General features: G+C 41.9%; 1 protein-coding gene across 2 annotated transcripts in view; it reads right to left on the bottom strand.

Annotated features, from left to right (window-relative positions):
* Positions 1 to 24,409, bottom strand: part of dscaml1 (Down syndrome cell adhesion molecule like 1) — a 673,508-nt gene that overhangs the window by 272,503 nt on the left and 376,596 nt on the right. For both annotated transcript variants that reach the window (XM_073030068.1, XM_073030069.1), the window contains 4 exons: positions 18,156 to 18,434; positions 9,994 to 10,269; positions 6,788 to 7,084; positions 2,033 to 2,305 (listed from right to left, as the gene is read on the bottom strand). In XM_073030068.1, coding sequence (XP_072886169.1) covers positions 2,033 to 2,305; positions 6,788 to 7,084; positions 9,994 to 10,269; positions 18,156 to 18,434 — 1,125 coding nt within the window. The remainder of the gene's footprint in view (positions 1 to 2,032; positions 2,306 to 6,787; positions 7,085 to 9,993; positions 10,270 to 18,155; positions 18,435 to 24,409) is intronic.

The raw sequence follows: 24,409 nt of genomic DNA, 5'->3' as shown, positions 1-24,409 counted from the left end.
AAAGGAGTATTTTAACCAATAAGATTTTTATAGGGGATGTTGAAAATGGCTAATCTTCTAACTCCTCCATTCTATTAAAAATCCAATGTAAAACCTATTTAGGATTTCAAAGGAGTAAATGTATTTGCAAGCCTTGTTTCTCAGTATATTCTGAACTGTCCACGGTGAGTGACTAACTGCTACATTACTTTGGACAAAACATCAGCAAGAGCAGCTAGAGTCACATGTACATCAAAATATACAGTGAAATGTGTCAACAACCAATATATCCAGGGATGTGCTGGAGGCAGCCTGCAAATGTCGCCACACATTCAGACACCAACATAGCATGCCCAAGGGTAGAGATGAGAACATGCCCCTTGTTCCCTGAAGATTCACATGGTACAGAAGTAGGAAGTGCACCAGCTACTGCCTTGATTCAGACTAGATGGGCGATTACTTGAACACCTTTGCTCAACAGAACATAGAAGAGTACAGCAGAATAAAGGCCCTGTGGCCCATGATGTTATGCTAACCTTTTAACTTACTCCTAGATCAATATCATGCTTCCTTCCCATAGGCCTCCATTTTTTGTTTAGTTTATCTCTACATCTCTACGATATTTCCTCTGTACATCTCCACTGACACCTCAATTATTCATCTGCATTTCCCTGTTGCCCTGCTCCACTTCCACACCTTCCTCTAATCCTCCATTAAGATGCTTTTGTACACCTACATTTACATCCCATGCTACGTTCCACTGGTGAATATTCTGAATTTAATGGAAAGACATCTCCGTTGCTGATGCAGGGGAAAATTTGCTGACTGTGAATACATTGAATTCCAGGCTGGCATCTGGCAACAACTGATGGTGTGGAGCGACTATGGCAGTGCCAAAGGTCGCTGCAGGGAGTGCTGTGATGGCCGATTACCTCAGTCACGCGTCATTCTTGTCAAAGGCTGACAGAATCCTGGCACAACCTTACTCTTCAGCTTGGAGGCATGCATTCCCCAGAGCTGAGAATAATATTCAGTGCCAACAAGATATTCAATCCCTGATTGGAACTGTGGTGCAGAGATGTGTAAGTTCCATTCAAAGACAATCTGTCAAAGTATCAAATGCACAAGTCTGCAAAGATCATTATATTACTCCAACAAACTGCTGGTTTTATAAAACCCATTGGCCATATAAACTTGTTTTCAGCTCATCCTCATCACCATCCTGATTTATCTGATCTTGGGCAAAGGGAGGGGCAGGGGCTAGGGGAAAGGCAGTGGGACAGGCGAGGGTCAATGAAATAGAGCAGGGCAGGAAGGTAGATGGGAGGGTTGGGCTTTCTAGATCTTTCTAGTAGGTACATATCGCCTCTAAGCTTCTCAAATCATCTCCCCTCTCCCTTGCTGGGTTTCACCTATCACCTGCCTCCTTCCCCTCCCCCACTTTCTTATCCTGGCTTTTGTCCCCTACCTTTCCAGTCCTGATGACTGGTCTCACCTGGGTCTCAACCAGAACCACCAATTGTTTATCTCCCTCCATAGGTCTGAGCTGCTGAGTTTCCTCAGTATTTTGTGCGTGTTGCTCAGTGTGCAACATCTATTGTACAGGAAAGTATGCCTAGAACTCACTCACCTTAACCTGTAAAGCAATTGCACTACCTGCTATGCTATTGTACCTACAAGCTAATAGTACGTACATTCTATCTGTCCTAACTTATGGGATCTGGTTGATTCTCTAGATTCCTCAAATGAATAAAAATAATTAGGAGGCAGTGGGAATTTTGTGTTGCTCAATGCAATCTATTGCATTTCAAATTTGCAAATAATGGAAAATTTAAATGATATGTGGAAGATTTTGGCTTCTGACCCCTTCCTTTTTTGACCTGATGAAACATTGACTGTTTACAGATGCTACCTGCTGTGCTACTCTAGCATTTTTTGTGTGTTGCTCAGGACTTTCAGCACCTGCAGAATCTCGTGTCTCAGATATTACATTGTGATGCCTTCAGTACATCAGGCATGTTCAACGATGACTGCCCCTTGCTGATCACTGTACCTTTAACAGCGACGTGGACCCTCTGGCTGATGGAATGCTGCTGCTGCACCAGCACACTGCACACGTACTCCCCTTCATCCATCCCTTTCTGCACATCAACCAGCTTCAAAGTACCATTCTCAAATACGGCCTGCCTGTGATTGTCAGGAAGCAATATCGAGTCTTTGTACCACTTGATGGAGTAGTAGGGATATCCAATAACCCGGCAGTTAATGAAGGTATCTCTCCCAGCAATGGCCGTGATGTTTTTCATGGAGCGTATACTCGGAGAGCCTGTGAAAAAAGATTGCAGCATTAAAACAGTGATATTTATCACACTCTGTTGGTTTGTAGTCAAGTGATTACTATATGTGAAATCTAAGTCATTTACCCTTGGACATCAAAACAACTGCCACATACTTCAGCAAATAAAATGTGCAAATGATACATTTGTAAAACCATTTTGTTATGATCATGCACCTTATTGTCTCCCTACTCTGCACTCTATTCTGCATTGTTATTGTTTTAACTTGTACTATCTCAATGTATTGTGTGATGAGTTGATCTGTATGAACAGTATATATTTCACGATACCTTGGTACATGTGACAATAATAAACAATTCCAATTCCAATGATGGTAGAATTTGAATCTATGTACAGTCCACTAACAAATTCAGGATTACCTTTCACAACCATGCATTGTTGATGAATGGGTGATGGAGCATTTGGGAGTTCTCACAGAGGACTGCCTGGGAATTCAGTCATCTCATGCTCTTTCTGCACAGTATCCAATCACAGCCTTCCCAGACACAAGCGGGGGCATTAAGTGGAAAGTGAGTTTCCTATTGACAATGGGTAGTGAATAATGTGTTCCTGACAGGAATCCCAGGAGCAGAGGGTGATAGTGCATGATTTCATATTGGAGGCCTGAGATCAATGGTGTTCCACAGGAAGACGTACTGGGTCCTTTGTAGTTTAATCATATACATTAATGATTTGGATGAGAAGGCAGATGGCATGATTAATAAATATGCAGATGATATTGGAAAAAAATGGCATATGGAATTAACTCGAACAAGTGTGAAGAGATGCATTTTTGGAAGTTAAATCAGAGCAGACCAAATATGTTGAATGGGTAGTATTGCTGAACAGGGGCACATTGGTATACAAGTACACGATACTGTGAAAGCGGCAATACAGGCAGAAGGATGATTTTGGCAATACAGACAGAAGGAATACAGGCACATGATTGATTTTGAAATTTTAGTTCCATCCAAGTTATGACACCTGAGAACCACAGGCAGAGAAATGGCACTGGCACAATACACTAGCCCCCTGCCCATGTTCACACTTAGCTCACCTCCAGAGATACAGTAAACGATGGCAGTCCCTTCCCTGGTGACCAGTCTAAAGCAGACTATCCAAGTTGCCATTCTTACTCGGACCCGACAAGCAATGGCTTTTTTTTCAATTTAGAGATATAGCACGGTTACAGGCCGTCCAGGCCCAATGAGCCCACACAGCCCAATCACACCCATGTGACCAATTAACACTAACCGGTAAGTCTTTGGAACATGGGAGAAAACCCATGTGGTCATTGGGAGAATGTACAGGTTCCTTATAGACAGCAGCGAAAATTGAACCCAGGTTGCTGGTGTTACACTAACTGCTACGCTACCACGCTGCCCTGATAGTTTGCATTTATTTTAGCAGCACTTCAGACCCAACAACTCCACGTCAGCCAATTAGACCCAAGTTACTTCCTTGTGTGAGGGAACTGAATTACCTGGAGGAAATTCATGCAGTTGCAGGGAGAACATACAAACTCTTTACAGACAACAGCAGGAATTGAACCCGGGTCAGTGACGTTGTAATAGTGTTACACTAATTGCTATGCTACCGTGCCATTCCTAATTTTTCTCAAATGCAAAATAAACAATAGGTGAGGAAGGCAGAGAATATCATCCCAGTTAGTCAGAGAGGTTTAGGATCAGAGTGATGTGACTCCCTGCCTCTGTTAACATTGGGAGGTACCTCAATAGGTGGAGAAGCTTTGGTCCCTCCCAGCCCACAGGTACCTACTGCTGCTTTTTTCATCTGTTTCTCTAAAAAACTCATCAAAACCCTGCAGGGAAAGTTCTCCCGTCGTTTTATCTCAGCTGGCAGGTTGGAGGTATTAATTAGACGAGGGATTAACTTGCAACTCTCAAGAATGCAATTACCCTTGAAGCATCCTAGATAGTGATCCCCAAACATCCTTGAAGTAATCACACATTTCAGTCCTGTAGTCATGGGAAAAAAATACAATTTGCAAAAAGACATTTAAACTAAAAGTCCTTTTACGGCACAAATATAGGCTGCAGTCTCTTTAAATGCATTGCTTGTTAAAAAGTCTCTGGTATAATTGTGCGCAATAAACTGTGGAGAAGGCTGAGAAGGGGGGAGCCAGGCGTGAAATGTAGGCGACATACAAAAAATAAAAGCTCACACTGCATGTTTTTCCCTTTGATTTGTCAAATGTGATTAGAAAAAAACAACTTAAGCTAATGCAGAACATTGAAGGTTTTTCTCCGTTACTCCAGCACCTGCCATACTACAAGCTACCTCAGACTCTCTCTGTAAGAATTCCTATGAGGATTGTGAAAAAAACACAAAACCTTCAGAAATGACTTATTTTACTGATTAAATCTCTGAGAGAATGCTATATTGTGGGTGCTCCCATGGGCCTGTGATAGGTGTCATTAAAATATCTGCTTTCAGCCGCAGTTCATGAGTATTCTGCAAAGCTTCAAGGCTTGCTGACACTTGTCTCATTGTCTTGTTCACTGGGGCTGATCGCAAACAAAGGAGTTTGTTCTAGGCCTGGCCCTAATGACACAGGATTTACATGACTGAGGGAGTAGCGCAAAGCACCACACTTCCTAACCACGGGGGAGTGTGGGGGATAATTTCCTTCTTGGCAGGAACGGGATGAGGGAATGCTCAGTGAAGTCCTAGGCAGCAAAAGATTCAGATTTTAACTTGCTCCAGTAAGCGAACAACTAAAGTTGATGGACAACAGGATGAAATTGGGGGAAAATGAGCCATTGGTTTTCATAGAGTCATAGGTTGCTGTACTGCAGCAAAACATCAAATTTAATGCCATGCCAGTGATAATTTCTGTTCCATAAATGCTTATGGTGAATGCAATATCATAACTGCAGCTGCAGAATAATACTCAAGTAGGGATTCATTCTTAAAATCATTCTTTCTGGAGCCTAAATAGCATCTCTGGAGGCATGTCTGTGTTTGCAGTAACAAGCTGAGAGTTCCCAATGTCCCATGAGTAAAGTAACGAGGTTGAACAGAGACCATGAGCAGGAGCAAGTTCTCAGGCCAGTCAAGTATTTGCTGCTCCACCTTAAGGAAGATTTTCACAAGAACATAAAGGTAAATAACACAGACTAGTTTTAGCAAAGCAGGTTTCAAACAGAGTCCAGCTGTGTCAGATACGGGGCCCTGTTTTTGCCTCCAACTCTACTCAGGGTAGAGGAGGACTGAAGCTTGTCATTGTTAAGGCGATGGAAATCCGACTCTACAGTTTAGGCATAAATGGAGATGTGACACAGAATGTCAGAGAAGTGGAATAGACTATGTTTGGCCTTGGATTATATCCGTCCAAAGAATGGGATCTGTATCATTGCTAACACGACAATGATTAGACGTTTTAAACATACTACACCTACTCCATATGCCCATCACCTACACCCACCTCCCACTGTTCCATCTGCCCACCATCCCTTCCTTATCCCTTCCTCTTTTCAATTTTTCTTCTCAGTTTCCACAACCAGCAGCCCTTTGTTGTCTCCCAGCATTTGTCACTATCTCCACTCTTGAAAGTGGAGGTTGCTAAGTTCTTGATTAGTAAGTACATCAGAGGTCACGGAGAGAAAGAAGGAGACTGGGGTCGAGAGGGATAATAAATAAGCCATGACAGAATGGCAGGTCAGACCAGATGGGCAGAATAGCCTAATTCTGCTCCAATGTCTTATGGTCTTAATAGAGGTGACTTGATAGATGAGTATAAGATGATAAGAGGTGGAGATTGAATGGACAGCCAAGGACTTTTTCCCAGGGTGGAATTGGCTAATATGAGAGGACATAATTTTAGATCATTGGATGAAAGGGAGGGATATTCAATTTCTCTCCAATAGATGCTGCCTGACCTGTTGAGCTCCCCAGTAGCTCATTTTTTCACATCCAAGTATATTCCTTTCATTAATTATTGCATATTATTCTCCCTAATTTCTTTGTAAGCCTCCACATTATTTACCCCCTGCCCCAAGGTACCCCAACATGCAACTATCTCTTAACAAAGGACATTGGTTTCTGATCATGATCCTGGTATATCATTTGGGTAGCATGAATCTACCCAAACTGAATGGGCTCTTTCTGTGTCATCAAAGGTGCAATGCATCTGCAGAGCATACCACTCAAGGAACAAAACCCACACAGTTGCCTGTCTCTGATAGGCGCATGATCAGATGCCAGTGTGCATGGTTGGTTGGTACAAAGGGCTAGGAGAGAAAGGGCAAGGTGGAGAGAATGGCAGAGCTCAGAAAGAAAGAGGGAGGTAATATGCAACTATTAATGATGGGAATATGATTCTTTTGCAAAAAGAGTCCCACTTGGTGAGGACAAGGCTGTAAATGCACATTGGAATAAAACATAAGGTTAACACAATGGACTTAACAAAAGAAGTTATTCCTATCTGATATTGAAAAGTAGACAGGCACCTCTTACGTTTATTCGCGCTTGGTACTCGGCGCTGCCGACCAGGTTCCTCGCGGTACAGCGATAAACCCCTCCGTCTTTGATCTGTGGGCTCGTGACGTTCATATGGCTGACGGTGGTGCCATCTGTCATGGTGTACTGGTTGGTCCGGTGCCCACTGTCTCTGATGATCAACTCATCGTCTAACGTCCAGGACAGGGTGGGAGGAGGGGCACCCTTTGCCGCACACATCAGAGAAAACTGCTCTCCCGGATTGACCACCTTCTCGCTGAAGGACGAGATAATCCGAGGCGTACCATCTGGGAATGGTAAGAGAGAAAGAATTAATTCGGGGATCATGAGTGAATCTGCCCACCTCACTGCCAAGGTAGCATTCTGTTGAATGGAATATTTTCAATGTCCAGTCACCAACACCAAGCTTCTCAATGGAAATGAACAAAAACTTAATTTACATTCATCGTGATTAAGAGAAATCAAAATTTATTTCACAGCGTAAAGTCCTGGGAAGGAGACAATTTAACATATTCCTTGTGGAATATGGTTAATAAAACAAAGAGCCAATCCAAATACAAGAAACTCTGTAGATGCTGGAAATCCAAAGCAACGAATTCAAAATGCTGGAGGAAATCAGCAGGTAAGGGAGCATCTGTAGAAATGAACAAACAGTCAATATTTTGGACTTTTCTTCAGGACTGGAAATGAAGGGGAAAGATACATGAATAAAAAGGAGGGGGAGGGGAAAGAGGCTAGCTGGAGATGGTAGGTGAAGCCAAGTGGGTGGGAAAGATAAAGGGCTGGAGAAAAAGGAATCTGATAAGAGAGGAGAGTGGACCATAGGTGAAAGGGAAGGAGGAGCACCAGGAAGAGGTGATAGGCAGTTGAGAAAAGGTAAGAGGCCAGGGTGTGGAATAGAATATGAGGGGAGGGGGATAATTTATTCAAAGGAGAAAACGATATTCATGCCATCAAGTTGGAGGTTACCCAGATGGAATATAAGATGTTGCTCCTCCACCTTGAGGGTGGTCTCATCATGGCACAAGAGGAGGTCATAGACTGGCAAGTCGGAATGGAAATTGGAATTAAAGTGTTTGGCCAAAAGGAAGTTCCGTTTTTGGTGGATGGAGCGGAGGTGTTCAACAAAGGGATCCCCCAGTTTACGATGGGTCTCATCAATGTAGAGGAGGCCACTTCAGGAGCCCCACTCATAATAGACGACCTCAACAGATTCACAAGTGAAGTATTGGCTCAGCAGGAAGGACTATTTTGGGTCTGAATACAGGAGAGGAAGGAGGTGAGTGGGCAGGTGTAGCACTTAGGCTGCTTGCAGGGATAAGTACTGGAAGGGTGAATGTAGGGAATTAGTAGGGAAGGAATTCGTGATTAAGAGAAATCAAAATTTATTTCACAGCGTAAAGTCCTGGGAAGGAGACAATTTAACATATTCCTTGTCGAATATGGATTCCACAAGGAATGAATTAGTAGGGAAGGATGAATGGACAAGGGAATCACAGAGGGAGTGATCCCTGTGGAGAGCAGAGAAGGGAGGAGCACCACACACATATGTATAGTGGTGAGATCCCTTTGGAGATGGCGGAAATTGTGGAGGATGATGTGTTGGATGCAGAGGCTCATGGGATGGAAGGTAAGGACAAGAGGAACTCTATCACTGTTAAGGTGGCGGGAAGATGGTGTGAGCACGATGTCTGGGAAATGGAGGAGAAATCCAAAACTCCTCCGCCTTTTCAAGATACCCTCTACTCCACCTGTTTTCTAGAGACTCTGTCGCACCACCCAAACTCCACTAGCTTCAGCCCCTTGTTCACTCTCTTTTGGTAAAATAGCATTAAGATCCCAATGACATCATCAGGATCTGACTGCATAGCAAAAGAGGCGAGGAAAATCTTGAATAATACACCCAGAACGCGACTCCTTTGCTTGCATCTTCGGAAACAGCACTATTTCTACCTTTAATATCTTTTTTTTTCCTTTTCAGGGTTCTTTTGAAGACCCTGACCTGGAGTTACACACTAACTTCGGTTCTTTGCTGAAATGGGACCCACTCTTGGAGTCTCACAACTGGCCGCTTTTTGATATGCCAAGGACGCGTCCTAGAAGACTAACGCACCTTCAGAGTGCCAGATTTTCATGGCTCTGAAGGCAGGTGGACTCAAAGTCAGTGCCGCCACCTGGTGCATCGAGGGAAATGGAAGATCAAAAGCAACGAGCTGGCTGTGTTCTTTGGATACGAGTCCTTTGGGCACAGAGCTCAGAAAAAGCGACCCAACAAACTTTTAACATCGTAAATCAGCGAGTTGTTTGTCATGTCTCCCCCTTGCTGTGAAATGGGGACACTTCTTTTTCCCTTATTAGGGAGAGAGAAAGAGCCAGTGGTATGTCAAATACCAGGTGAACAGGTAGTCTTGGGGTACTGCAAGTCTGTCTCTTTATTGATGCTTTGCTGCACGCTTGAGAGCTTGGCGGGGGGCTGCTGATGCATTTTGCTGGTGGGGGGGTTGCTGTTTTGCTGCTGCTTATGCATGGGAGGGGGGAGCTGGGGGGGCTTTGGGGTTCTAACATTTAACTGTCATTCATTCTTTGTGGCACTCCTCTGTTGTTTGTGGATGGTTGTGAAGTAAAAGAATTTCAGGATGTATATTGTATACATTCCTCTGACATTAAATGCATTAAATGTACCTATTGAAATGCTGAAGGAACTCAGTAAGTCAGACAGCATCTACTGTATGAAGATGAATAAACAGTCCTTCAACTGGACTGGAAAATAAAGGGGCAGAAAGCAGAATAAGAAGGTGGAGGGAGGGGAAGAAATACAAAATGCGTTTGTGATAGGTGAGACCAGGTGAGGGAAAGTTGGCGAAGTGGGTATGAAGTAAGAGCAAGAAGCTGGGAGGTGATAGGCGGAAAAGATAAATGACTGAACAAAAAAGAATCTGATAGGAGAGGACAGTGGACCATGGAAGAAAGGAAAGGCACAAGAGAGGTGTTGGGAAGGGGAAGAGAAGGGATGAAAGGGGAGCCAGAATGGGGGAAAAATTACCAGAAATTAGAAAAATTGATGTTCGTGCCATCAGTTGGATATGAGGTGATGTTCCTCTAACCTGAGTGAGGCCTCATTGTGACAGTTGAGGAGGTTATGAACCGACACGGTGGAATGGAAATGGGAAGTTGAATTGAAATTGGTGGCACTCACCTTCCAAGACAATTATGGAAAAGTCCTGTGCAGTCTGGGATTTCCTGGAGGCAAAGCACTGGTAGGCCCCTGAGTGACTCTTCTGCGCAGATGTGATAAGGAGGGTTTCATTGTTGATTCCTCGAATGGAAATGTAACTGTCAGGAACAACAAGCTCAGTGTCCCGGTACCACCTGATGACATACTCAGGGGAGCCCATCACACTGCACGAGAGGATGACTGTGCTGCCGATCCCAGTTTTCAGCTTTTTTGGAGTCACAGTTACTCTCAGTGGATCTGCAAAGGTGACATGGAAAGAAGAGGAGAAAATCGCCACAGTGAGAGGAGACAGTAAAATGCAAATAGATAGATTCAGCATGAATCCCCCACACTGATCATCTTTGAAAGTGTAGACTGAATGCCATAGAGTCATAGAACACTACAGCACAGAAACAGGCCCTTTGGTCCATGCCAAACTCTTATTCTGCCTAGTCTCATATACTTTGTACTTTTTAGCCCTCCATACCCTCCTGTCCATTTACCTACCCAAAACTCTCTTAAATGTTGAAATCGAATCTGCATCTACCACTTCCGCTGGCAGTTCATTCCACACTCTGACCATGTTCAGAAGGTCTGTGTGATGCAAGCCATTTGGCAATGGATGGATTTTACAGCATTTTCTCTTACCCTCGAAGTTTTACAAGTAAAGGCAGGGAATTAGTGCAGCCAACTTGAACATATCAGGCTGTCACAATTGACAAATGAGATGAATCACAGTAAATCTCTTGTCAGTGGTCATTGTGGTGAGAGGAATGTTGACCAAGACATTGAGGAGAACTGCTCCTAAAATAAATACATAGAAATTTTTTAGATCAACCTGGATATGTAGATAACTTAATGTCTTATTTGGAAGATGGTGAATACTCAGGCACTGAAGCATCAGTCCAGATTCTACATTTAGGTCCTGGAGTAGACCTGATTCCAACTTAGAGGGAAAGGGTACCATTAACTGAGTCAAGAAAGTACTTTCAGTCATCACAAAGAGGGTTTTATTGTTGAATCCATTTTCACCATGGATTTAGGAAACTGAGTTATACATATTTTAGGATACTGAGTTATCGGTTATGGCAACTTGATGTGTAAAAATAAAATAAAAGTAAAAATAATGAACACTTTTCAACAAGCATTCATGAGATTTTTCAGCTTAGCAGCTAATAAAGACAAATATTTCCGACCCATTCCTTGCCCCTCAAATATCTCAAATGGATTTAAAAGAGATGATAATTATAGATAACGAGCTTCTTTTAATACTAAACATTTATGAGCAATACATACAAAATGCTGGAGGAACTCAGCAAGTTAAGCAGCATCTAAGAAGGGGAATAAACAGCTGACTCTGTTAACATCAGAGTTTGGACAGTTGACTATGGTAGGAATTGAACCCAATTTGTCTTTACTATAAAACATTGTGCCAACCACTACGCTACCATGCCACTGAGGGATCCATGATGTTGAAGGGGTTCATGAAAGTGGAGTTTTCCTGACTGTACTAACCCTTGCTCAGCTGGAACTACTCATTGGACCCAAGGCTCAAAATATCTCCCAGGAGTCAGTCCTGCACAACATGAGCCACTGTTCCATTTTGCAATGCTGTTCCTGGTCTGGTCATGCCGTGGCACAAGGGCCATCTTGCAGTGAGGGAGGCCCAGTGGAGGTCTCTTTACGTGAAAGTCCTCCCCCTTTGCACTGGGACCTATGGTGGAAAGCATTGCAGAGAGCAGTTCTGTGTCACAGATTCTTGGTTTACCTTTCATTTCTGCTGCTGGGAGGAGATAGCATATCAAGTACATATGGAGTGTGAGAGGTACCAGCCTCTATGTGAGTACCTGAAGGGGCTGCTCCCAAATTCTAGCTGCACTTCAGCCACACACTTCGGTCACCCGGTGTGGAAAGAGGTGGGATAGTCAGGGGATCTCCTGGTCAGTTTGTACCTGGGCCTGGCCAAGTAGGCCATTCACAGCTCTAGTTGGTGAACAGCCTGAGCTGATTGCCTGCCGCTCTTTTGCAGCTACATCCATTCCCACATCTTCCCGGAGAAGGAATGCATGGTATCCATGGAATCCATGGATACAATGGGAGATTTCCAGGACCAATGGGTGCCACAAGGGCTCAAGTGTGTTTTGGATAGAGTTGACTATGTTATGAACTGAAACTGTAAATAGTGAAGTATTGTGATATTATACTAATGTGATTTTGTAATCGTTGAATAAACCATCTTTGGAAAAGGAAAAGAACTCTCCATGATTTTCTGACACAAGTTTGCAATCAATAATCCCAGATGAAGTTAGGCTAATGAGGACATGGCTCGTTAGCTACTTGTCCTGTGACAAATCAAAAAGCTTCTGGCCTGCTGCTGGAAGAGGGTCCGTGGTAATGATATGTCTTTGAAAGAGAAGGCCAAAGAGAAAGAGATAATAAAAGGTGTAAACTTGCATTTTCTGACTTGGAGTAGCTGTAATAGCGAGCATAGGTAATAAATTTCAAGCATCCAAATGAGCTATCAATTTCTCCGAATAGATATATTAATTTCAGCCTGGATGAACTATAAAACATAGTGAAGAAAACTCCTAGGGAACATACAGGAGGTCATTTGGCACAAAGGGACTGTTTTGGTATATCACAAAACTGTCTCCATTCAATTCATCTCAAATAGAAACGCATTACTCTCAGGCAGTCAATGAACATTTATGTTCTAGGTTATATTCCATTATAGAGTCAGTGTCAATGAACAGCTCATGGCAGAAGGTTGAGATCACAGCATCAATCTCAGATGATTCCTGAACACACACCGATATTAGATAACAATACCTTACCTAAGTCTCAACAAGAGATTCAAGTATTTGCCTTTCAGCATCAGCCTGAGTACCATTGACAATGGGCAATCAAGATAAAACTGCACACTGTACCGATGTCCACATGAATTGGTGGACACCCATCTCATACAAATGACCAAAAGATCAATCCATCCTTTGAATGTAATTCTTTCAGACATGTGAGGTGAGCAGCTGAAGACCAATTCCTTCTTTTATTCACCTGGGGGTTGTGGGTATGAAAGAGTAGTAACCATTTTCCATTCCTATCCCCCTCCACCTCCCCTGATTACACTTTGAACTGAACAGATTACAAGGTTACTTCACAGGGCCAACCTATTGATTCAGAACCTTAAATAGACTGATCTCCTTCCCAAAAGGGCATTAGGGAACCTGACGAGTCTTTAAGGCAATCCAGCACTAATAACAGCTATTTAAAAAAATTAATTCAACTAAAATTACAACTTAGCTGTTGTAATGGGATTTGAGTATGTGGCTCTGGATTAGAAACCAAGGCCGTTGGATGGTGCTGCATTAATTTAACTACCAGATCACTGTAGTCCATAATGGAGCAAAAAAGATTCTGCTGAAGATTGTTGCTCCAGATTTCAGTATTAGCAGTCTCTTGTGCCCCCATTGAAAATATAAAGGTTAGCTTTATTTGTCACAGGTACATCAAAACATACAGTGAAATGTGCTGTTTGCATTAATGACCAACACAGTCTGAGGATGCGCCACACTCCTCATGTCAACGTAGCAACCCTACAACTCACTAACTCTAACCTGTATGTCTCTGGAATTTGGGAAGAAACTGGAGCACTCAGAGGAAACCGGAGCACTCACGAGGAGAATGTACAAACTCATTGGTAGGAATTGAACAGGCGCGCTGGTGCTGTAATAGCATTCCATCATGGCTGATTTATTATCCCTCTCAACCCCATTCTCCTGCCTTTGACACCCTGACTAATCAAGAACCTGTCAACCACCACTTTAATGACTCGGCTTCCACAACCGTCTGTGGCAATGAATTCCACAGATTCACCACCTTCTGGCTAAATAAACTCCTCCACATCTCTGTTCTAAAGGGACTTCCTTCTATTCCAAGGATGTTCACTCTAGTCCTAGACTCCCCCACTATAAGAAACATCTTCTCTATGTCCATTCTATCTTGGTCTTTCAATATTCGATAGTATTGAGATTCCCTCTCATTCTTCTAAGCTCCAGTAAGTACAGGCCCAGAGCCATCAAACGTTCCTCAAACGTTAACCATTCCATTATGGGTTTTGGATACCAATTCACAACTTTAATTTGCTGTTATGATACCCCATATGAAATAGTTAGTACAATATTAGTTAATCTCTTCCATTATTATGCCAGCCCAGTTGTAACTATGGTGCCAGGGTGCAATGGCCACTTTCTCATGTGTCCAGAAGGCAGTGCAGTGGGTTTTACATGTGAAGGGATCACACTGCGATTGCACAGTGCATCACCAGATTTTGAAGCCTTGCCTTATGATCATCTGTCTGCTCAAGACTACTCACTGTGATGCTGGTGCCCTGGACTGACACCTGAGCAGTTGGGCATGTTTGTTAGCATGAAATATTAAGCAAGATTTATTTAAACATTTATCTTATCTGTCTCGCATTGCATTCTGCTCCACTGACTGGTTTTCCCAACTCTCCTGTTGGATTAGCAGAATAAAGGTGGGAGATTGACCTTTTAACCGCTGAAATATGGAGAAGAGGAGTAAAGCAGTGTGTGAATGAAATTCCATCCAAACATATAAGTTCTCTTACTGATGTAACACCAAACCTGGAGTGTCCAAGTAAACTGGTCTGTGGGGGCAATTACTATAATTTGTTAATGAGGTTGCATTTCTGATATCAAAGGACCGAAGGTCAACTTTATTCGCTGTATACATTAACGTGTATTAGGAATTTGCTGTGGTGTGTTGGTCAGGGTGTGACATGCAACAAAAACATCAACATTCAACAATTATAAAGAATAAGATTTATATAAACAAAGTTAGTTTAAAGTATGGATATGGGATAAAATGTGCATAAATATCAGCATGTATTTGCAATGTAAACAACATTATAAAATGTGGTTTAAAGTGTTTACAGTACAGTGTAATGACAGAGGTAATAAGTAGAGGGGTGGAAGGGCAAACTCCCCTCCCCTAGCCAACAAATTCATTGGTTGATCAAATTCTTCTGCTGGAAGAGGATGGTGCCAGCGAAAAACACGAGCAAGGACGATATCCTCTAGATGGTTCACAAAACTACTGCTTTCTTTCACTTCTTCTGTTTACTTCAAATCTGTTCCTGCTACTGTTGGAGCCTGTGATCTACATTTCGGTTGTGTGTTCCTGAGCTGATTGAGCAATCTGGCACTTTTCTATCTCTGAGGGTGTTTTGTGAGGCTCCTCTTCTCCATCTCTCATGGGCTCATGCCAACCACCATTTTATCATCGATTAAAGTGTCGAGGAAGATGAAATCATCAAAACGAGAACAGAAAGCGAGTGGGTGTTCGGCACTGTCTACCAGCCTCTCTCTTGCTGCTGCTGGAGAAAGGTACCTGTGTTTCAATGGTCACTCTTTCTCTCCCTTGGTGCTGTCAGAAGATGGACAAGGTTTAATCGATGCAGTTTGCGGATTGGTCTCTAGTTCATGTTATGATATGTTTCTGGTCGCTCTTTTTTTTTGTTGCTGTCTTGGCCAATTTTGATTGGGGTGACCCCAGATAATGAATGGCACAGTGTTAGATAGAACTAGAAGTGAGCTGAACTGAATATGCCTGGACTCTTTCAATTACGATTTTATGTCATATATTCTGTGTTTCTTGCTCGTTTTCTGCCAGTTGTGCAATTTGATTTTTTTTGTGCATGGGGAGGGTTGATGTTTTTCTTTGAATGGGCTCCATGCCATTTCTTTGTTTCGTGGCTGTCTGTGGGAAGACAAATCTCAGGGTTGTATACTGCATACATACTTTGATAACAAATGTACTTTGAATCTACTGTATCTTTGAGATTAACTGCATGGGGGAAGAAATGTTAAAATGGCGTGGTTTTCATTTCAATAGTCCTATAACACATTCCAAAAGGCAGCTTTTGGAAAAGGCAGTTTGCAGGATGGGTAGTATGAATAATGATTTTTAGTGCCCGCTTCTTTGTCCTATGTTAAATTTGCCCTGCATTGCTTATAAAGTTTTAATCAAGTTCCATAGATTGCATTGTGTCATTGTAGCTCCTCTCTGAGAGTTGTTATTGGTTAATATTCCGGGAACTGTTTGGTGACAGGTGATGCTGGATCACACAGCACAATCAGCACCGGAGCAACTGAAATGCTGCCACAATTGGCAGAATCAAAAACAGGTTTATGGTTGCTGACATTAGCTGTGAAATTTGTTGTTTTGTCGCAGCAGTACAGTGCAAGCAGAACAAATTACTCCAAGTTACAATAAAAAAAAAAGAAATAGTGCAAAATAAGAATAGTAAGAAAGTGTTTGTGGGTTTATTACCCATTCAGAAATCTGATGGCAGTGGGGAAGAAGCTGTTCCTAAAATGTTGAGTGTGGGTCTTTAGACTCCTGTAGCTCACTTTTAACTCTGATGTAATGGGAAATCAAATGGCGTGGAATCTCTTCTGACAGGTCTTTTCCCTACTTCCTTCACCGATGCCAAGTGAAAAATGATAATGAGTTCCTACCATTGAATTTGAGAAGTGTCCTCATTCCTAGGAGTGCCCATTCCTCTCACCCTTGCTGTAAAAACCCACATCTTAAGAGCCAAACATGACCAAATAGGCCAAACATGGGCAAAAAGGACAACGTTGGGTGTACACCTTGGTCAGTATATTCCAGTTGGGCTGAAGGGCCTGTTTCTTTGCAGCAGTACTCTAAGATTCTTCCCTAGTGGACTAACACTTCCTTTTCATCTCTCCCTACAGATGCCTATTCTATATTCTTGGTACCAACTGAAAGAATATTTGACTTGTCCCAACTTTGCTGCCTTCAAAGACCAAAACAGATGCTTTGCACAAAAGTAGCTTTTCAAAGTATACCACACCATTAAAAAGAGAGACAGGGAGCAAAGAGGTGACAGTGGAGGGATGGCAAATAAACATCAGATGAAAGAAACTGTTGGATTCAGGCCACCCAAATATCCGCCCTTCTCAGCATGATGCTAAGAGTGGAAGTGCGTCAGCCTCCTACAGCCAAGAAAGAAGCACTTCAAATGAATTAATTCCTCCACCCTCCCTTTGACTGCATAATATAATTGAAAGGGGCAAGGAGAAAACTAGTATTTTCAATGGCTGAGGGAGGAGAGATTGTCAGAGAAGAAACAGATACTTTGAACAAAGACCTGTCGGCTCCCTTAGTCTAGAGTAGTCAATAGCAGTAGCAAATAGTAGAATAGCAGGTTGTGAAAGTGATGTCATATAAAACACAGTCTTTTATCCAGAAAGGGGTTTGATACAAACAAGAGGGCATAGGTTTAGGAGCAGAGGTGAGAGATTTAAAAGGGACATCAGGGGTAGCTTCTTCATGCAAAGGGTGGCATTTGGAATTCGCTGCCAGAAATAGTGATTGAGGTGAGCACGTTAGGGGAGAATGCAGAAGAATAGGATTGAGAGGGATAATATATCAGCCATGATGAAATGGCAGAGCAGATTCAATGGGCCGAAAAGCCTAATTCTGCTCCTATGTCTTATGGTCTTATTTGCAACATTAAAAAAGCCATCTAGGTAATTACATGGCTAGGAGAGGTTTAGAGGGCTATGGGCTAAAAGCGGGCAGATGGGGCTAACTCACTGGGCAATACAGTCAGCGTGGATGAGTCAGGCTGAAGGGCCTGTTTCTGTGCAGTAAGACTCATGACTCTAAATGTTAGACTCAACGGCATATCAGAAATTGACCTCAGGTTGTTGTTGTAGGGCAGCAGTAGAGATAAAGAAAGAGAATGTAAACAAAGGATTTGACCACATGCTTACAAGGAGGGTCACTGCAGTTCAATTGGTCAGCATTGTGCCAGTTAGTTACGAGGTTTTGTTGGGGGATGTGTATGGTAATAATCCCAACATCCAATGCAACACTGGTTTTCCTATTGAAGCAAGCAAAGCTGAATGCATCAGGTACTTTCTTATCCAATGCAATCACGACAAGGTGAAGTGAATCCTTTACTGGAATTTAAGAATTTCTGGTTTGTAGCATCTCTTAAACCTTGGCTTAAAAACTAAACTAGTATTTACTCGAGCAAAAATTATTCACCTGTGACCTCAGTGCACACCAATAGGAACTCAGCATTGACTTACCTATCACTTTAATGATCCCAGTGACCTCTGCCGAGCCGAATGTATTTGTCACCTCACAGATATAAGTCCCACTGTCCTCCACACGCAAGGTGTTGATCGTCAGGCCTGTGATGCGTTTGGTCCATCTGCTATCTACTGGCAAGGGCCTGTTGTCTTTCAGCCAACGGATTGTTGGGTTTGGGTAACCTGAAGCAATGCAAGGAAGCTCCATAGTTTTCCTGGTTTTAACTTCTCTGGACTGAAAACTGTCCAAGACTGTAGGCGCTGATTCCATAGGATCTGTGGGAGAAAACATGTGGAATGTTGAGCCTTGTTTCTGGAAGTGAGTCTTGTAACATTTCACTCCCATTACTCCTTGCAATGAAGGAAAGAGGAAAAGGATAGAGGGAAAGTATGGAAGGGGAATGGCGAGTAAATGAGGAAAGGAAGGAAGGGAGAAAAAGTCAGGGAAGAAAAGGAAATAAAGGGAGAAAAGGGAAGAGATAGAAAAATCTAGAAAGGGATAAATACAGAAATAAAGGAAGGAAACAGCAACAAGACTGACAAAATGAAAATGAGAGGCAAATTTGAGATTCAGAGAGTAACACAGCATGCAAACAGGCCGACAAAAGTGCCCATCTAAGCTATCTCATATGACCATGATTAGCCTGAATGTTTGACAAATCAGTCACAGAAAACATCAGGATCTCTTTTCTCATTTCTATTTTGTTCATCCTTCTGCTTCCTGTGCTGATGGCTATTAATTCAATTCAAACCCCAAGTTTGTTTCCTTGATGAAATATCCCATAGGGTGATATGTGCAGCTAAACAGGTGTAGTGGCAGCAATTCAGAGTTAAAGAACCATTAACATCATGCTGCATCACCAACAGTTAGAACATGATGTCTTCTCTCTCTGAGGGTCATCAATCTTTAGAAACCCGTTTCATCAAAATGCTGTGGAAGCAGAATCTTTGAACATTTGCTAACAAGGGTGGGAAAGGTTAACGATGGACAGATGGAATTCAACTCACAATCAGATCAGCTTTGATCTTATTAAATGATGGTGCAGGTTCTGGTGGACAACTGGGCTGTTCTTGTTTGTGATTCACATGTCTGTAAGAGTCCTAATTGCCCATGGATGGACTCATGAGGATCTCCTTTAACTGTTCCAATAAATAATTTAATTTCTGTGATTTTATTGACTTTTTAATGATGAAAGGGTAATTCCATTTATTAGTACAATGTTAGATTCTAGAAACTTTGAATGAGCATGTTGCTCTTCCTAATTGGAGGTGGACTGGATCATATCTCTGACATTCAGATTGCCAGTCTCTATAGCTTTACCATTCTCCTTTGTTTCAAAGCTGGTTTTGATTCCGTTAAAAGCAAATTATTTGAAAAAGAAGTTCAAAATTTAAAGAAAGCAGAGAAACGATTATATCAATATGCACATTAAGTGAAAATTTCATCTGCACTTCTTTCAATTCCATTCAGAACTCATGATGTGATCGCTGTGCTGGACAAACCAAACACAAATTGGGTGATTACTTTTGGAGATCATCTCCATTTAGTCTGTAGTGGAGACCCTGAACTTACTGATCACCTGTTCCTTTAATTTTATTCAACTCCCATTCTGATAGCCAACAAAAGAAAATCTGCAGAGGCTGGAAATCCTAGCAACACACACAAAATGCTGGAGGAATTCAGCAGCCCAAGCAGCATCTATGGAAAAGTGTACAGTTGACGTTTTGGGTCGAGACCCTTCAGCAGGACTGGAGAAAAAAAAGATGAGGAGTAGATTTGAAAGATGAAGAGAAACAGAAGGTGATAGGTGAAACCAGGAGGGGAGGGATGAGTAAAGAGCTGGGAAGTTGATTGTGAAGGAGATACAGGGCTGGAGATGGGGAAATCTAATAGGAGAAGACAGAAGGTCATGGAAGAAAGAAAAGGGGGTGGGAAGCACCAGAGGGAGGTGATGGGCAGGCAAAGAGATAAGATGAGAGAGGGAAAAGGGGATGGGGAATGGTGAAGGGCGGAGGCATTACCAGAAATTCAAGAAATCAATGTTCATGCCATCGGGTTGGAGGCTACCCAGATGGAATATAAGATGTTGTTCCTTCAAGTTGAATACTCATCATGACAGTAGAGGGGCCATGGATTGACATAACGGAATGGGAATTGGAAGTGGTATTAAGATGGGGGGCCCTTGGGAGTTCCCGCTTCTCCTAGCGGACGGAGCGTAGTTGCTCTGCAAAGCAGTTGCCCAGTCATTGTCAGATCTCTTCCAGATGAGGCAAAATTTCACCTGTGAGTCTGCTGGGATCATATACTGTGTCTGGTGTTCCTGGTGTGGCCTCCTGTATATCGGTGAGACCTGACATAGAGTGTGAGACCGCTGGGGCTCGGTGTTGAATTCAACAAATTCAAATAACCAAGACTCAAGAGATTCTGAAGATGCACGAAATCTTGAGCAACATACACAAAAGAATGCTGGAGAAACTCAGTAGGTCAGACAGCACCAATGGAGGGAAATGAACAGTCATATTTTGGGCCTAGACCTGATGAAGCCCAAAACATTGACTATTCATTTCCCTCCATAGATGCTGCCTGACTTACTGAGTTCTTCCAGCAGTTTTTTGTGTGTAGTTCAGATAACCCACCTGTTCTGATTGTGTCTGACCTGCTTTTCCCTCATCACAAATCTCCTGACTGTTTCCAGCATTTATTTTTGTCCTCATTCTCCTCTCTTTAATATTTCTGTCAAATGAATCAGCTACGATTATCAAACATTCATGGCTCTCTTTTTGGGGTGTCACCTGGATTTTCCAGATCTCCATCCTATCTCAGACATTCCCTTTAGTCTCTTCACCTTTCCTCAATGTCTGCAATTTAAAATATACTTGTTTTCTCATGTTTCCAGTTCTGTTGAGAGGTCATTGACCTGAAACATTCACTCTGTTTCTCTTTGCATAGACCTGCTGATAATTTCCACTATGTTCTATGTTTAGAGCAGATAAGAAAATTTTGCAATTAAGTTAAACAATGGCTGGTATAAAGAATCAAAGCATTCAGACAAACCACAAGTGTTGGCCCTTTGCACCAATTTGGGTGGATAATCCAAGTGAACATGCTTCATATAAAGTACATCTTTCTCAATCATTCACACAATGCTGCCACCACAGGCAAGACCACGACTTTTGACCATGACCAATTTCCCATGAACTAAGTAATTTGTTGAGCTATTTCAAAGGGCAATGAAGAGTCAATCACATCAGAGATTATCTGATTTATTTTTATCCAAATAATTAAATTCCTCATCTGCAATAGTGAGATTTAAATCTATATCTCAAATTGATAATGCAAGTCTATAAACCCTAGTTTGGTAGCTTAACCATGATGGTACACAGTAGAATTGAATGAATTGCAAACACAAACTCAACTTGAAGAGAATAACATGGTCACAAGAGATTTTGCAGATGGTGGAAATCCAGAGCAACACCCACAAAATGCTGGAGGCACTCAACTGGTCATGCAGCATCTATGGACATGAATAACCAGTTGATGTTTTGGGCCGAGACTCTTCATCAAGACCGGAAAGGAAAGGGGAAGGTGCCAGAGTAATAAGGTGGGGGGAGGGAAAGGAGGACAAGCTAGAATGTGATAGGTGAAGCCAGTTGGTGGGGGAGGCGGAATGCACATAATGTTCATTACAGAGATATGGCTATAAGGTAGAAAGGGCTAGGGATTAAGTGATTCTCAATGTAGTTTAAGGCTAATAAATCTTTAGCGTTACAAGAAGGTATAATGAGAGGTAAACAGGCAGTGAAAACTTCATGCCTTTAACTAATTAATAAAGAAGAATTCCAAACTAGTGTGAGTTGTGTTTAGGTCTATGGGTAGACTCAGATAAAACAAGGTTGGACAAGCTGTAGTAAAGATGAAGACAAAGCAGACTGCAGATGCTGAAATCTGGAACAAAAGAGAAATTGAATGTTCAAAGAACTCAGCAGGTCAATCAGCATCTGTGGAGGCAAAAGCTGTACGTCAACATTTCAGGTCAAGACCCTACATCAGGACAATATGCTTAGGACTGTTTAAGGTGTTCAGCCCAAAAACATAAAGGCTTTTAGTAAGGAGTAGTATGCATTGATCAATAGAGATTTGAACAGTCTTTTACACTTTGGATTTGAGTTTTAGTCAGTTGTTAATTTTATATTTAAAATGTATATATTTCTAGTAAGCATAGGTATTAAGAATATGGGGAAAAGATTAGTTTTGATCTCATTGAATGGAAGAACAGGGTAGAGAGATTAAATATCCTAAATTCTGCACCCATGTTCCAATTAGCCCCATTATTCCATTCATGTCCTGAAACCCTTGAATGCCATTTGTTTATGTATACAGTATGTATAATTTCTTTTTGAGTGTTATGACTGAAACTGCTTCCATCATCCTCTTCAGTGATCTATCCTGATCTCAGTTCATACTGCATGAAAATACTTGCCACTTAGTTTGCCTCCTGAACTTTGTACAACAACCTTAAGTCTATATTTCTTAGATACCTATCCACTTGTGGAGAGCTGTGACTAAGCACAAGTAAAATACACATTTTTAATTCAGATTGTGCTTTGAATATTAATTTTGTGGACTGAATTTTTATTACAGCAATAATCTTGCCAGTATTATTTTCCTTAAGATCAGTGCTTGCTTCAGTGCTTGACTTTCACTTCAGGAAGAAATGTCCTTGTGTTACTAGATCTATGTAAATGGCATCATCTGGTAGGACACACATTGGAAAATCATTATGTTACATCAGCAGGAAGAGAAAGAACTCTGTTCTTTTCCATCCATTCTAACTATTGGACAGAATAAGACTGGCCGCAGTTGTGTAATTCTTCTCAGGTGAACTAATATGCAAGTTAGAAGACATTCCACATCATTTGATTTCCCAGTACATGAGAGTTAATAATGAGGTCCAGGAGCCTGAAGACACACACTCAACGTTTCAGGAATAGCTTCTTCCTCTCTGGCATCAGGTTTCTGAATGAACAATGAAAACCACCTCACTTTTTGCTTTTTCTTTTGCAATATATTCCTTATTGCAACTTATAGTAATTTTTATTGAAATACTGTATTTGAAACCAGAAACTTATATAACTGGTTACATTGAGATACAGTCCTTGTATTGTATGAGTATAGTTTAACACTTGATCCCCCTGTGCAGACAGTGAGATCCATGAGAAGTGAAAAGAAAAAAAAGTCAAAGAGACTATCTAAATGAAATTGGAAACTTAGATGAAGAGGGATCCTGTGCTAAGGATTAGGGGAGCTCTAACCTCGCTGCACAAGCTATAGCCATCTTTTGTTCTTTTTTAAGCCCTTACCTTAACACACCACATAAGTGATCCAGGGACAACTGCTAAGACTTCATCTATCAGAATAAGTAGAGGGATCATAGACTAAATCTGTGTGGTATATTCAAGAAAAGATAATACTGATGAATCAATTATCATTGCTGTAGGATTCAGTCTCCCGCTCAAACTCACCCCACCTCACCCCCACCTCCTGATGTATCATTAGAAAATGTCCTGTTTGGAGAAACAGTAAGTTCCTTCACCTCTATGAAGCCACATTCAAGTTTCCCTTTTTATTGCATCAACACTCTAGAAATAATATATCACTACTTGGATCCATTCCAATTTAAGAACATTTCTGTCACATTGAATCAGAACCAGAATCAGGTCTAATATCACTGGCATATAGAAACATAAAAAACCTACAGCACAATACAGGCCCTTCAGCCCACAAAGTTGTGCCAAACATGTCCCTACCTTAGAAATTACTAGGCTTACCTATAGCCCTCTATTTTTCTAAGCTCCATGTACCTATCCAAAAGTCTCTTAAACGACCTTATCGTATCTGCCTCCACCACCGCCGCTGGCAGCCCATTCCACGCACTAACCATGCTCTGCGTAAAAAACTTACCCCTGACATCTCCTCTGTACCGACTCCCCAGCACCTTACACCTGTGTCCTCTTGTGGCAACCATTTCAACCCTGGGGAAAAGCCTCTGACTAGCCACACGATCAATGCCTCTCATCATCTTATACACCACTATTAGATCACCTCTCATCCTCCGTCACTCCAAGGAGAAGAGGCCGAGTTCACTCAAACTGTTGTCATGAAATTTGCTGTTTTTCAGCAGCAGTACAGTGCAAATACATAAAAATAATAAAAACTATACATTACAATAAGAATATATCTATCTATATCT

Source organism: Hemitrygon akajei, chromosome 26 (assembly GCF_048418815.1).
Source record: "Hemitrygon akajei chromosome 26, sHemAka1.3, whole genome shotgun sequence".
Classification (NCBI taxonomy): Eukaryota; Metazoa; Chordata; class Chondrichthyes; order Myliobatiformes; family Dasyatidae; genus Hemitrygon; species Hemitrygon akajei.
This window is presented reverse-complemented; position numbering and strand designations above follow the sequence as displayed.